The 14926-nt window shown below is 36.0% G+C and overlaps 2 protein-coding genes across 2 annotated transcripts; one reads left to right on the forward strand and one right to left on the reverse strand.

Annotated features, from left to right (window-relative positions):
• The first annotated feature begins 455 nt into the window (after positions 1-455).
• LOC113341664 lies at positions 456-6889 on the forward strand. Its single transcript, XM_026586454.1, has 6 exons — positions 456-526; positions 610-721; positions 4477-5218; positions 5603-6092; positions 6187-6354; positions 6505-6889. The coding sequence occupies exons 1-6, from the start codon at positions 456-458 to the stop codon at positions 6887-6889; spliced, it is 1968 nt and encodes a 655-aa protein (XP_026442239.1).
• A 2460-nt stretch (positions 6890-9349) lies between these two features.
• Positions 9350-11181, reverse strand: LOC113341665. The gene is made up of 7 exons (XM_026586455.1): positions 11015-11181; positions 10652-10880; positions 10426-10512; positions 9731-10336; positions 9515-9619; positions 9403-9420; positions 9350-9364 (listed from the first exon to the last, which is right to left on the reverse strand). Exons 1-7 carry the CDS (start codon positions 11179-11181, stop codon positions 9350-9352), a joined length of 1227 nt encoding a protein of 408 aa, XP_026442240.1.
• Between the last annotated feature and the right edge of the window lie 3745 nt (positions 11182-14926).

The following is a 14926-nucleotide window of genomic DNA, read 5'->3' on the forward strand; positions in this document are numbered from 1 at the left end:
TTTACTAATCTTAGGCATATTTTTGCGTTCATAAATATGTGTGTAATTTGTTTCAGACTGAAAATTCGTTGAAATAAGTCGGGTTCCTCACGTACACATATAATACACGCATATAATCTGGATCCGGAAAAAAATTCATGCACAATTTGTGTATAATTCCGAGAATTGTTAATCAGGCCCGACCTAATTCTCACATGTGAAAACTACAGTGAGACCCATTCTCACACATTTTTCTACTGAGAAACCCACCAACAGAAAACTGAAGGCGCGCACCCATTTTTTGGGGAAAAATTATTCTCAAACCCATAATTATGAAAATTTGTTTTCTCTCTTCGTTCTTCTTATCTTCTTCTTCTTCTGTTCTTACTCCGCCGAATTCAGTTCATAGAATTGAGTTAAATCTTGTGAGCTGTTCTTAGGAAGCTTGTCAAATTGATTAGTTGGAGACGAAGGTGATGGTGTTGTGTTTGTTTGAGTTCCAGGAGAAGAAGAAGATGATGTTGATGTTTGTGATGAATCTCTCAAGGTTTGATTTCATGAACATATTATCTCAAGGTTTTTATATCTCATAGTTTTCTTGTGATTTGACGAGTTTTTTTTTGTTTTTAGATTTCTAGATCTGGGAACTTCGGTTCCAGATATCACACAAAATTCAACGAAAACAGTCGATCTGGTGTTGTGTTTGATTGAAGAAGATGTTAGAAGGCATGAGAACGAATGGGTACTTCATTGACGGAATTTAACAGCAACAACAATGGATTTGTGGTGATGATTGGACACATCATGTCGGCTGAATTGATTTGTTGTGCTATGAGTTTGAGGATTAGTGGCCGGAATTTTGAAGGATCGGGAAATTGGTGTTGTAGATATAAATGAAGATAGTAGCAGGTAATGATTGCATAGTATTTGAGATGGGTTCTGTAATGGAATGGTATTATGGGATATTTCAATTGAGCCAGTAGTGTTGGTTGGGATTCCGGCCAATTGCTTCAATTGTTCTTGACAAGAGCGATTGAAATGGGGGTTTTTGGTTTGTATTGAACTGGAGTTTCCAGATCCAGTTCAAGGCTGCCGACGATGGTGGGAATAGTTTGTGTTGGCTGCAATCGATGGCAGCGACTTTTCATTTTTGCAAATTGTTTACTGAAGCACGTAGAAAGATTTGTGCTAGCAAAGGGATCAGAAAGAGCTAGATCTTATGTAATTCCAATAAGATTGCACAAATTCAAGTTCCGTCACCAATAGTTTTGCTGTACCAGGTTTGCCTTGGACTTCTGTGAATCTTTGGGAATGGTTAGCACAGGGTTGAGTTTGAGAACAACACGGAATTATTGGTGTGAGTAACATATACAGTTTTGGGTTATATTGTGACCGAAAAATATTAAATTTTCTATAATTATGGTTGTTGTCATGATTGAGCTACGAACAAATGGATGAATGGATCAGTGAAGTGAGTTAGGAATGGTGGTGTTGATGTTATGCAACAACTATTCAGTCGAGAAACTGTCTGCATAACATGTTATGCATTCGTGAAAATGGATGCATAACCTGTTATGCATCTACAAAATTTGTTGCATAACTTGTTATGCAGTCCAGAAAACCTGCATAACTTGTTATGCAGGTTTAATTGCAGATGATGGTGTAAATACATGAAAGAAAATGATGGTGTAAATACATGATTTTGACCAAGATCCCCCGAATAACTGAAAGATAATGGTTTGCGTGGGAGTTAATGAAACATGAAAGAAGATGATGATGTGGTTATGACTGCATAACATGTCATTCAGTCGAGAAACTGTGTGCATAACATATTATGCATTCGTGAAAATGGATGCATAACCTGTTATGCATCTACAAAATTTGTTGCATAACTTGTTATGAAGTCCAGAAAACCTGCATAACCTGTTATGCATCCGAAAATATGGCTACATAATGCATTATGCATCGAGAAAATAGATGCATAACCTGATATGCATCCGTAAATATGGATGCATACTGCATTATGCATCAATTTTTTATATGTACGGCTAAAACCAACCAAAACAATGGTTACATAACTTGTTATAGATGCATAACTTTGTTATGCAGATGCATAATTTGTTATGCAGTCGAGAAAATGGTTGCATAATTTGTTATGCGTCTGCATAATGCGTTATGCATCCTTTTTGGTGGCTGCATAATGGTTATGTATCAAGTTTTCGAAAATTTTGCCTAAAACGATGATCACCTCCGATTTTTTCATGAAAAACAAAAATTTGATATTGTTGTTTGTACTCGTTGCGTAGCTCTCTTTAAAAGATTTCCAACCATATAAAATTTGTAAATTTCTAAGGTGCGGATTTTTAAATATGTTATGTCCAAGTTGAGTTGTCAATTATACCCCTGATGCATAACTCAGTCATGCAGATGCATAATCCGTCATGCAGAAGTTTTTAATAATTTCATATAATTATGGGTGTCACAGAAATAATTATGGGTGTCACAGTACCCAAAATTAATTGTGGGTCTGAAAATGAGAATATTTTTTTTTGGGTCTCCCCCTAATTTCCCCTTCTCACATCCCAAAGCATAAATTACCACTTGATTAAACTTTAAGTGTTGGAATAGATATATCCAACTTGTTACGTAGGGAACATTGCGGGGGAGAAAAGGTTTATATAAAATCCAGTGCATAACTTGACTCGGTATTACAAAAATAATTCCTAGACGCCAAAATTTCTACATCTAATCTAGGACACCACAATGTGTCATTGCCTGTGAAGTTTGTCAAATTGAATTACGGTTTATTTTTTCCAAAACGCTATATTATTATTATTTCTATATCTAGGGCTTATATGGTGTACAATAGTGTATAGTTTGGTGTACACAAGCATTTACGTAAGCACCGTGAAATTTGTCAAATTCACCAGATCTTTTCTTTTTGATTTCTTTTTGCATTCAAATCAACCAGTTCTTTACGTAATCGCATGGAGCTCTAACGGAAAAGCATGTTTTAAGCTGGCTTGAACTACATTTGATTGCAATTTACAACCAACCCATAAGTGTCAATATCTTATCTTATTTTTGTGTTTTAGAATCTAGGAATTACCAATAGGTACTATTATAGTGATGCTAGTTAGTGGCAGGTCTACCCACTAAAGCCCAGTAACTAGTGGTACATAATAAAAAGAAAACATAAAAATGGACCCAATTTTTTAATGCCAGATCCTGTACACGTGCGGGACAAATCATGTGAAAATTTCAAATACCTAAACTACCCTTTCAATCCTACATATATTTAAGCAGCCTATTTCAAAGTTTCTAAAAAAAAACCAGCGAATTCACATCCGGTTTCTGCTCTATTTCTTCTTCTCGTTTTTGGACTAGGGTTTTTGAAGATTTCTTTAGTGATTTTAACAGGTATGTTGCTTAATCTTTTCTATTTTCTTCTTTCTGCTACAATTTCATGGAGATTGGTTGTGTTCTGTTTGTTTTTTATGAATCTTGTTCGTATTTATTCAGTTATTTGGTTAGATTGTTAAATTTTTAGCTTATTTTAGCTTTCGATTTGATTATCTTTCTGTTTTCTTTTCAAAATCAGGTTTGTTTTCACTTTCAGATCGTATTATCCAGCAGTACATATATGACATACTCATTGTTTCTGCTACAGTTTTTGAATCATGTTTAAGATTTGAATTTTGGATCATGGAGATTGGTTGTGTTCTGTTTGTTTTTTATGAATCTTGTTCGTATTTATTCAGTTATTTGGTTAGATTGTTAAGCTTTTAGCTTTCGATTTGATTATCTTTCTGTTTTCTTTTCAAAATCAGTTTTGTTTTCACTTTCAGATCGTATTATCCAGTAGTACATTTATGACATACTCATTGTTTCTGCTACAGTTTTTAAATCATGTTTAAGATTTGAATTTTGGATCATGGAGATCGGTTGTGTTCTGTTTGTTTTTTATGAATATTGTTCGTATTTATTCAGTTATTTGGTTAGATTGTTAAGTTTTTAGCTTATTTTAGCTTTTGATTTGATTATCTTTCTGTTTTCTTTTCAAAATCAGGTTTGTTTTCACTTTCAGATCGTATTATCCAGCAGTACATATATGACATACTCATTGTTTATGCTCTTAGATTCTGTTTCTTGCATAGATCTCTCACTTTTTTTAGTTTGACCCATCAGTACGTATGTGAAATACTGTATTTTATTACTGTTACATCTTTGTCACATTTGCAGGTTCAAAACATGTCTGATGCAGAGTGTTCCAATCCAAATACCTACTGCTATGCATACATTTATTATAAGCATCATCATTTTGCTCACCTGGTTACTTTTAAGTCTAGTATTGATGACCTGAAATTTCTTATTTGTGAAAACTGGAGAACTTTGAACCCTTCTGAGATTATCATCACTTATGTTGAGAATGGTGTCAAAGTGCCTGTGATTGCTGACTTTCAACTTCATGGTCTCACTTCCTTGCATTTTTCAAAGAAATCGGCGTTCTTTGAGCTGCATGTGGATTTTCTTTCTGCTGGTGGATGTAGTTCCTCTACATTCAGCGACGTCGACAACAATTCAGAACTGATTAGGGAAGATAGAGATAGTTATGAAACTGATGGAAAAGAAATTGTTAAACCTCTTTTGTCCGATGGGTGGGAGAATGTTTTTGATGATCCTAACAAGCTTTTTCGTGGTGGTGTTGATGCTGTTCGGTTGGCCTGTCAAAAGTATTGTTTGAAGACTGGGTATCGCGTAACAAAGGTGAAGAATGATCGTGAAAGGTTCACAATGAAATGCATTAAAGTCCCATGCACTTGGATGATCCATGCAGTTGCTATTGATTCTACTTGCGATGTTTTTAGGATAAAAAAGTATGTTGGGAGGCACACTTGTGGAGCTGGTGTGAAGTTGAGAAGTCCTAAAGTATCGAAGAAGCTGGTACACAACCTTATTCATGATCGTGTGATGCACAACCCACTTATCAAGCCTCGCGAAATTGAAGATTATATAAAAGTTGGTGCTGGTGTTAATATCAAATATCACCATGCATATCATGGTTTGGAACGGTCACACCATGAAATTTTTGGGAATGATGTAAAGTTTTACTCTGATCTGGTTTGGTGGGTGAATTCATTGAAAGAAACAAATCCTGGCTATTATGCGGATTTTCAGTTTTACGATGCAACTCAGACATTTGAAAGGTTATTCATTGCAATAGGCGCTTGTATTGAAGGTTATAGACTTTGTCGACCAATGATTTTTGTTGATGCAACTTTTCTGACCGGGAGATTTAGAGGTACCCTTATGGCTGCTACTTGTCTGAATGGGAATCAAGGAAAGTGCTCTTTGTTACGTTTTAATTGTTATTGTTTACAAGTTATTCACTGCTTTTAATCGTTGGAACTTTTTGAGTATACCATTTATGTACTGAAAAGTTATTGTGTCTAACACACACTAATTCATATATGTAAGCATAAGACCTTTTTTTGAGTACAATATGTCTATTATGTACTGGAAATTCTTAGTCTATTTTCCAGTACATAATATATGTTACGTCTATGAATATAGCAACATATTTAGTGACAGTATATAATATATGTACTCTTTTTTTTTGCAGGTTTTTATCCGCTAGCCTTTGCATTGGTCCCAGGAGAGGATGTTGACAATTGGGATTGGTTTATGTGCAATCTTAGCAACATTGTTGATGACCGTCCTATCACCTTTATGTCTGATCGTCATGAAGGATTGTTGAGGGCTATTCCTAAACACTTTCCTACTTCCCATCATGGCTATTGTTACTACCACTTGCAAGGAAACTTACCAATCAGGAAATCGGACGAGAAGTACAAAGAAGTTATGGCTTGTTTCAAAAAAGCAACTTATGCTCTCACACCAGCAAGATATGAAGAAGCACTAATGGAAATGGAGTTAATGGGAAGGCCTGGGGTTGCTGAGTATTGCCGCAATATGCCTAGGGAACATTGGTCCAGCGCGTTCTTCACTGGCTGTAGATTTGGTCAGACTACATCAAGCGTTGCTGAGTCCTTCAATAATTGGATTCGGAAAGACAAGAGGTTGCCTGCCTGCGCCCTCGTTGACATGATCAGGTTTGTGTGTGTTTTTTTTTGGTGTTTTCTTTGTTTTTGGTTTTTTTTTTTTGTTCAAAATTTATTACAGGTGTTCTTTTTGTTCCATTCATAGGTTACGCGTTATGGAGTTGATGAATGAACGTCGCGAAATGAGTCTTTTGATGGACCCAGAGAAGCTCACTCCTACCTACGAGGCGTTACTTAAAGAACATATTCAAATTGGTCGAGTTTGGAATGTTACTCAGTCATCTGCGTATGAGTATGAGATTCATTCGCCTAGGTTAGCTTTATCCCATAAAACAACTTTTTGTACTATAGCATACATGTAGGAGTGAATCATATGTTTTGTTTTTTTGTATTTGTTTGCAGTGCTGCATATATGTACTGCTTTTAAGTTATTTGTGCTGAAAAGCTTTTTACGCATCTGCAGGTCTCACACTGTTGATCTGCTGAACAAGACTTGCACCTGCCAAAGATGGCGTGTTTATGGTTTTCCATGCTCTCATGCTACAGCAGCTATATCTGCCAAGGGTGATCGATACGTAGATTATATCGAAGACTACTTCAAAGTTACAAATTTTCAGCAGCTGTATTCAATTGCTATCAGACCAATCCCCAACTACAACAGGCCAGAGCAGTATCTGCCAGAGGATACTATTTTTCCACCCCATCCACGAGTTCCACCAGGTAGGCCAAAGGGAAATCGTATCAAGAATGCATGGGAGAAAGCTAGGAAGTCCGTCCGTTGTTCCAACTGTAAGAAGAAAACTCACCACAACAAGGCAACGTGCACTGTCATTCCTTCATACCCATGAGTTTTAGATTTTCAGTTCTCCCTTATTAGTTCTATTGGTCACAATGCAGATTCTGTTTTGCGCATCATTTTAAACACTTTTGTTCGCTTTTTTTAGAGTGCTGAAATTATGTACTGTTTGATATCTTTCTGGGACAAGGTACTTTGTGCTCATTTAAGACTCTTTTAATGGTACTTTGTACTGCATTATCCACTTTCAATATTATTGGTTTTCAGGTTGATTTCCAAGTTTGTTCAAGACTTTCTGAGCACAACTATTATGTACTTTGTTCAATTAAGACACACCAAACAAAGAGACCAGCTCTGAGATTCATGTTCTCTCCCATCATGATTAAAAATTTAGAGAGTCATATTCTTCAATTGACTCTAATAGCTGGTCTATGTTACATAATACACACCAAAACACTTCATACTATGGACTTTTACCATCCAACATGTCAACATTTTTATAAAGCCAAACAACTGTACATAGATTAAACACAAACACCATAGTTTCGAGAACAATTGTTATCAAAATAAATAAGAATAATTACTAAACTTTGATATTGTCTAAAACAAACTAGCAAACTCTGAATATGTTCTCTATGATAACTTCTACTATGCATTCCTAATTCATATAAGCACTGTCTTAAAAACCTTTTGGAGCATGAATATTCCAGCTCTCCTCAGGAGGAGATGTTGCTGAGAGTATTTTGCATGCTAAAGAGATCCTCTTCTTATGTATTTTGTCCTTTAGTTCTTCTGGGTCTCCCAAGCTCATTCGCACTCCATCAATTACTTCCTCCTTTGCAACTTTCTTCATGATGTGCATGATATATATTGCACAATCTGGATAGTCTCCCTGTTGAGGTGTTGGGTAACTAATCATCTTTACTGCTTACAAGTGGAAGGCGCAGGCTCGACAAGCGTTCATTAATTGCTAACAAGCAGTATTCTGCCATAAGATTAGCATTATCGAGACACTTTTTTGGATACAGCTTCCCAAGTGTTGTAGTGGAAGAATTCTTTCTCGCATTCATACACAAGAAGCGTCCAATGCACGTTTTGGTGTGACATTGGAATAATAATCTTCCTGGTTCCTTCCTCCATATTCCTGATGGGTAAGAATACAGCAGTGTTTGCTGCTACTTGATGTACTGGGTCACTTAAATAAAACTGAAAAAGAATTAAATTTATCAGTGTAGTAAATATGTACTGAAAATTATAGTGTAAAACACATATATGAAAGCATAATATTTGTTACAACATCAAAAAAAATTGTTTCGTTTTAGTTTCGCAGATATGCTATGCCCTTTACAAAGACATGATGCATGTTGTTTATCAAGATAAATTGGAAAACATACCCAGCCTGTTGGATCAATGTGGAGTACTGGAATGTACTTTCTCTGTCCATTCACTGGTTGCTCATTATGATATGCTTTTTTCAGTTGGTATTGCCAGTAATTTATAAGATCTCCCTCTAAAGCCCTGTTATGTAGCAGATCTTCAAATGTCTCTGCAGATAATATGTGATGACCAATCACAGCAGGAGCTTTCCAAGCACTGTTGCTGCAAATTCAAATAATCCAAATCAATTATAAGTTTGATTCTAAACGAAGTACATAAAGTTTTGTTAAAATGAAAGGGACCTATCCAAGAGAGACTCACATTGAGGTAGCTTTGTCAAAAAAAGGAGAGAGAAGCGCTCTTTGTTGTGAACTCAAATCCTTATAGAACGGAGATTTCCTTAGGCTCAACAACTTGCGTGCATTCTTCACTTTTTTAGTAAGTTCTTGCAGATTTGGATCACCTTTAGCTTTTCTCTTTCTCACATTCTCGCTATCCTTTTTCTGAACTTTCTCTGTTGGGCAATCTTTTCAACTGGGTTTTCAGTTCTGGACTTTGTTTTTCGCCTTTTATGTCCCGACAGTCCTTTGCCACTAGCAAACTCAGGATCAACTCTTTTCTGCGGGTGGCTCCGAGTTACTGGCTTCTGAGGGGTGTATGTGATTTTTGGAGTAAGTTTCTTCTCCTTGGCTGAGATAGTCGGCTTTTTCTTCTCCTTGTCCATGACTGACGTAGTCGACTTCGCTATTGGTTTGACTTCATTACTCTTTGTAGCCAGCCTATCTTCGAGTCTCTTGGCAAGTGTTACGTCATCTTCCTCTGATGTTTGACTAACTCCAGGTTCGTTATCCTTCAATATACCATAAACGTAAAAAAAAAATGAGAGACTAAAAAAGAAAAAAAAAATGAACAGAATAGAACATATGTATTCTTGGATTCTTTTCAGTACAGAAGTTATGTACTTTTAGTTTCACTGAGTACATAACATATGTACTGTTGGTTTTTCCCATGTTATTGAACATATGTAACATAAGTGGTCCATTAAGTATTGATAAATTTGTTACTTTTCACTTTTTTGGTAATTATAATTACCTTCTGTAGCTCAGAAAGAAGTTGGAGAGTCTCAGCATATGCTTTAGCTTTTTCGGCGCTCATATTCTTCTTCAGTCGAGCTTCCTCTGTTTCAGCATCTAAAACTGGATACTTCTGTTTGAGAATCGGCAGCATTAGTACATATGCTAAAAGCATCATTAAAAACAAAACATAAATTCATTAAACAGAAGTAGATTTAGGTACTTACAAGACTCTCTAATTGTTTAGTAGGCTGTTGCTTTCTGTCATTCTTCATTTTCTTCTTCCTTTCTACTTCATTGAATGGAATGGGATCCCAAGGTTTCCTTATTCCCTGCATTTGAAACAAATCAGACTACGAACTATTTGACCAAAAATTGATATACGTACTGCTGGTTATATGTATCAGAAGGATATATGTACTAGGTTTAGAACATGTTCATACTTCTTGTTCAGGTTGCTGAAGATCAGCTTTCAAACGAGCTTTTTCAGCTGCAGCTAAAACAATTGCAGAGGCTTCATTAAGTGTAGGTGCAGTATCGATTTGAGCTTGCTCATCCGAGGGATCCGTTTGAGCTTGATCTGATGCTCCTCTAGCAGCTGGAGCTTCATTATGCGCAGGCGCAGCTGCAAGATGGATTTGAGGTGGATCAGGTGCACCTAGATCAATTGCAGGCTGCTGCACCTCTTCTCCATTTTGATCACTTGGTCCTAAACCCAAGTCAAAAGTTGGTCTTGAAACTTGTGATGGAGGATCCAGATCTTTAGCATAAAATTTGTCGAAGATTTGAGAAGATTCCATTTTTTCCAAGCTTGGTAAACTACCAGTCGACGGGTACTCCAGACTAAGAATTCCTAAGGATGGATAAGGATCTCCCATAATTTCAGCTTGTAGATATTTTGAGTACTCATCGGTATAAATACCCTTCCCATGGATGGCCAGGTCAATCAGTTTCTCCATCGGCACGGTATGCAGTTCTTTGAGACTCGGCAGCTCACAAACCAAAGGCATAAACTGCATATTCGGCAACATTTCTTCAAGCGATGCACCCTACATAAATGCAATGCCAAACCGTATTATTTTATAGGATGACAAAGTATAAAATTGGAACTAACTAGTGTAACGTTCAATTCGCTCACCTGTCTATCTCTAAGAGAACCAATTTCCACTTCAATATTACCCAGAACTTGTGTCGCTGCTGTTTGTTGGAGTTCAGCCTTTTCAGTCTGTTATTCAACATAAGGTGATATGTTTTTAATCAGTATTGCAGATATGTACTTGTATGTTTTTTCAGTATAGTAGATATGTACTGACAAGTTTTAGTTTTTTACAAACTAAACTAATACTAGAAAGAATATAACTTACCTGTGATGGTTCTGGCATGCTCTTTTCCTCTTGCAGCTCTTTCACCTTTCGCTCCAAATCAGATCTAGCCCAAATTTTAAACTGTGAAACTTCAATATCGAACTGTGTGAGATTTTCTTCAGAGCCCCCCATAACAGGCATTGTTGGAGTAGCATTTCCCTGTTCATTCGACTTTTCTTGGGTATCATCTGGAATTTCCTGTTCATCCTCTGTTACCAAGGAGTAGTTGCTGATGGAACGGTGTCATCCAAATCATCATGCCCTTCTTCAGAGCTACTGCTAGATTCTTCTTCCCGAGTTTGGTTGTGGAGGTGGGTAAGCTCTGTGATATATATCATTCAAAAGCTCTTCTAGGATACTCACATCAATGGGGAGGCCGTCCTCTTTCCTCTCTGTAACTCACACCATTTTTCTGCAATTGTCAGCCTCAAATCTTCATTCTTTACTTCCAAATCCTCGAATTTTTCTTGCCAATCTACTGTCAATGGCACTTCTTCAACTGGAAGCCTTTGAGCAATTTCATTCAACATTTTTTTCATACATAGTATATTCATCCTTAAATTCTTTAGAGAACTGGAAAAGTACATATAAACACACATATAACCAGTTTTTGTATCAGTATAACATATATGTACTCAAATAAATAGTGCATATGACACACACACAATCATTTTGGTCAATCAAAAACTGCTTTTCTGATAGTGTCCTACCTAAAACAAATCATTTAAGTATAATTATTTATGAAAACACAAATAATTATACTTAAATTCATCAACTTTAATCAGTTTTTTAGATATGTACTGGTGCATCATTGTTTCCTAAACCAAAACTACAAGAAGCATAATGAAATAAAACTTATCCTAGTAATATGTATTGTTTTTCTTAGGGACTTACTGTGTATTGCGAAGCCTCCATATCCTTTAGAAACTCAACAGATATTTCTTTGATGTTCCACCTTGTCGCTCTTGGAAGGTATCGATCATCTGGTAACGTCACTGGTTTCACCAAGTGAGTATGCTCCGCATACAACAACTATGACAAAAATAACATAAATAGAATCAAATACATAAACTTAAATGACAGTAGAGTAAATATGTACTTGGAAAAAATAAGCTTGTACTAGATGATCGATACCAAAAAATAAACGACACAACCAGTGATGTCCTCGGGAGTGTTGTAGTTCTGATTGATTTTCTTCTCTAAGAAACTATGTATCAGGTCAGGCCAAGATACATTCTTTGACTTCTCACGATCATCAACTAAACCAAAGTACTTTTCTTTGAGTTTATGAGCATCTTTTGTTGTAAAAAACAAAGTAATACACATAAACAAGCATAATAGCTTAACCATATCTTCAATTGTTTGTTCAGTTTACTCTTGGTATCCTGTACTCCATATCTTCATCATCTTCACTATCGGGTACTTGTTCATCATTGTCATCATCAGTGTCTTCGCCACCTTCATATTTAGAATTCTTGATTCCAGTACGCTTGAGCAGTTTCAAGATGGCATCTTGTAGCATTGGTCTTGTAACCGTGTTGCTATCACCAAAGTGTCTAATGTAGAATGGTTTCTGCCTCCATCCACCACCTCTCATCAAAAAGGTGTCATCAGTTCTTCTTCCTGCCATTCTTGGCATTCCAAACATTACACCCATTTTTTCTGGTGTCGACGTGATAATGTGTGTTTCACCTCTTCTAACAAACTCAAATGTGAGCTCATTCTTGACTCGACCCCTTTTGTAACACTTCAAGTACTTTTTCACTGCACCTTCCAACTTTTCCCAATGACTTTCTGAGTACTTAGTGTGCCAGAACATCAAAAACATCTGTCCATAAGAAGATTCAGCTATCTTTTCCATTGTGGCTTCACTCAAAGTATATTTACTCGCCTTCATTCTGGCAACCAGGCTATGTAATGCTATGAAACCGGACCTATACAACTTCCAAACAGATTTTGGCACAACCTTACCTGCAAAATTTAATTGGTTTTATTTCAGTATAACATTTATGGACTAGACATTCATCATCTCAGAAACACAATCAATCACTATTGGCCTTATGTACTTCATATCCAAAGATCATTATCACATAAACAAAGAAACAGATGAATTTAAAGTGCATAAACACTACAATGTTTCAGTTTTTTAGTTATGTACTGCCAATTATGTGCCAGAAACAATGTTACCCATTCTCTACTGGACTTATGTACTGCCAAAAAACAACCTAATTAAGAAAAAACCTCAGTATTTGATATATGTACTGGTGGCTCTATGTATCAGAAATAAAATGAAACACATTGCATATCACTTTTGATTCTTATTCTACAGTTTTATAGTTATGTACTGCCAATTCTAAGTGCTAGAAACACAAAGTAGAAGTTGCATTTAAACTCTGATAGGTTTTCATAAATTTTTAATCAGTACTTCAAATATGTACTGGTGGATCTATGTCCCTGAAACACAAAAAACATACTGAAAGTGTTAGAAATAGTACCTTTTTTCTGAATTGGTGCGTTGTTACTCGGTTTTCTTCGTTTTCTTTTTAGTACATCTGGAGATTCATCGTCCGATGAACTTTTTGAAGTTTTTTTCTTCGATTTCGGTGTTTCAACCTTTTTACTCTTTTTCCTCTTTGATTTTCGTCTTGAAATTCCTGATTCTTCTTCTGATGACCTAAGAGAAGTACTATCATCTCTTATTATTTGTTTTTCTCTGATTGTTCTTTTGATTTTTCTTGTAACCATTATTAGGTTTTTAGATTTTTCTCTGAATCAGACGTTGTTTTCAAAGGGAAATCGTATGATTGAGAATGAACTTTGAGATCTGTTTTGTTAGAATATGGATATCTCAAAATGATTGAGATTCTCTTTGAATTTTCTCTGTGAAGATTTCAGTTTCTCTGTGTAATGTTATAAACATTAATGATTTTTCAGACCGTTTCAGCGGTTTTGTACGGGAATAGATAGTGAGTACTATTATAGTGGGTGCATTCTTCACACGTGGTAACTACTAGGGTAAGCTCGTCATTTTGCTTTTTTCAAAATATTATGGACCTAGTGATAAGTCTAAAACCCGGTTGGATTCTACTATAACTAAATATATGGGCTTAGGACCAAACAACAAATTTTCCTTTTAGAATGCGTGTTTTAAAATGCAAAATATCATAGACAAAATCAACTGTCTCGAGATCGACCTGTGATTTTGACATGCATTTTTGAGGGCGTATGCACCTGGTGGCAGTTTTTCCACTAAATAATCAAGACCCAAGTTGGCAGAAGCTAGCATCTGAGGGGAAGAAGATAACAACTGATCCCATTGTATACCTGTAAAAATGCGTGTCCACTTGCATGTTGCTAAATATGACTTGTACCGACTGCTTCAGAAGTCTAGGTCTAATTAATATTTATGTTGTACTCCATGTTGAATATAGATTATTGAAAATGCATATTGTTAGCTAGTTTCATGACAATAAGTATCTGAATGTACTGCAAACAACTTTAAAATGCTGTAATTAACCTTATGCTAGTCTTTAAAACTACTGATGCCGGTACAATTATGTGCTCCAGATAGGTTATGCATTAATAGTATATATAGTTATTTTTTTTTTTTTTTCTGTAAGAATATTTGACAAGACCTGCAAATGAAAATACAGTTGCAAATCTATTTGTGCTGCATTTAGAATTACTCGCAAAGAAATTCTCACTTACCAGTAGGTAGACCTAAGAACATGCCAGAGTCAAAAAAAAAAAAAGAGAAAAGAAATGGTCTGATCAGAATGTCAAAGTCCAACTGACCTGAATGTGAAGAGTGAGATTTTCCTACTTTGATCATAGTTACGCGGAGAAACAGTACAATCTAGAAGTAGAAGCAATTAGGGATTTTAGTGGAATGAAGAGAAAAATAAACACAGATGAACTACCTTTTTTCTTTCGTGTTTGAAGCACTAGGTTCCATCAAAAATGGAAAAGAAATACAGTAACTTTCCGTCAGAATCAAAATAACAGCTAGTTACAAACAAGGAAAACAAAGTGACGCGTAGTTGCCAGGAACTAAAATGAATATAAACATGCAAGCAAAATGCGTTTGTTGGCGATGATGTCAGTAACGATGTTGTGCTTCGTATATGCCGCCGTGTATTCGTAGGCGTGGTATTATTTTAGACTCGTTTACTAAACGGCCATGAGGACCAGATGTTCCCTCTGTGGTAGGGCCTATTGTCTGAATAGGACTTTTTGACTTCTGTCTAGAAGCAGAAGACTTTACCGCTGTTAGGA

Source organism: Papaver somniferum, unplaced genomic scaffold, assembly GCF_003573695.1.
Source record: "Papaver somniferum cultivar HN1 unplaced genomic scaffold, ASM357369v1 unplaced-scaffold_30, whole genome shotgun sequence".
NCBI lineage: Eukaryota > Viridiplantae > Streptophyta > Magnoliopsida > Ranunculales > Papaveraceae > Papaver > Papaver somniferum.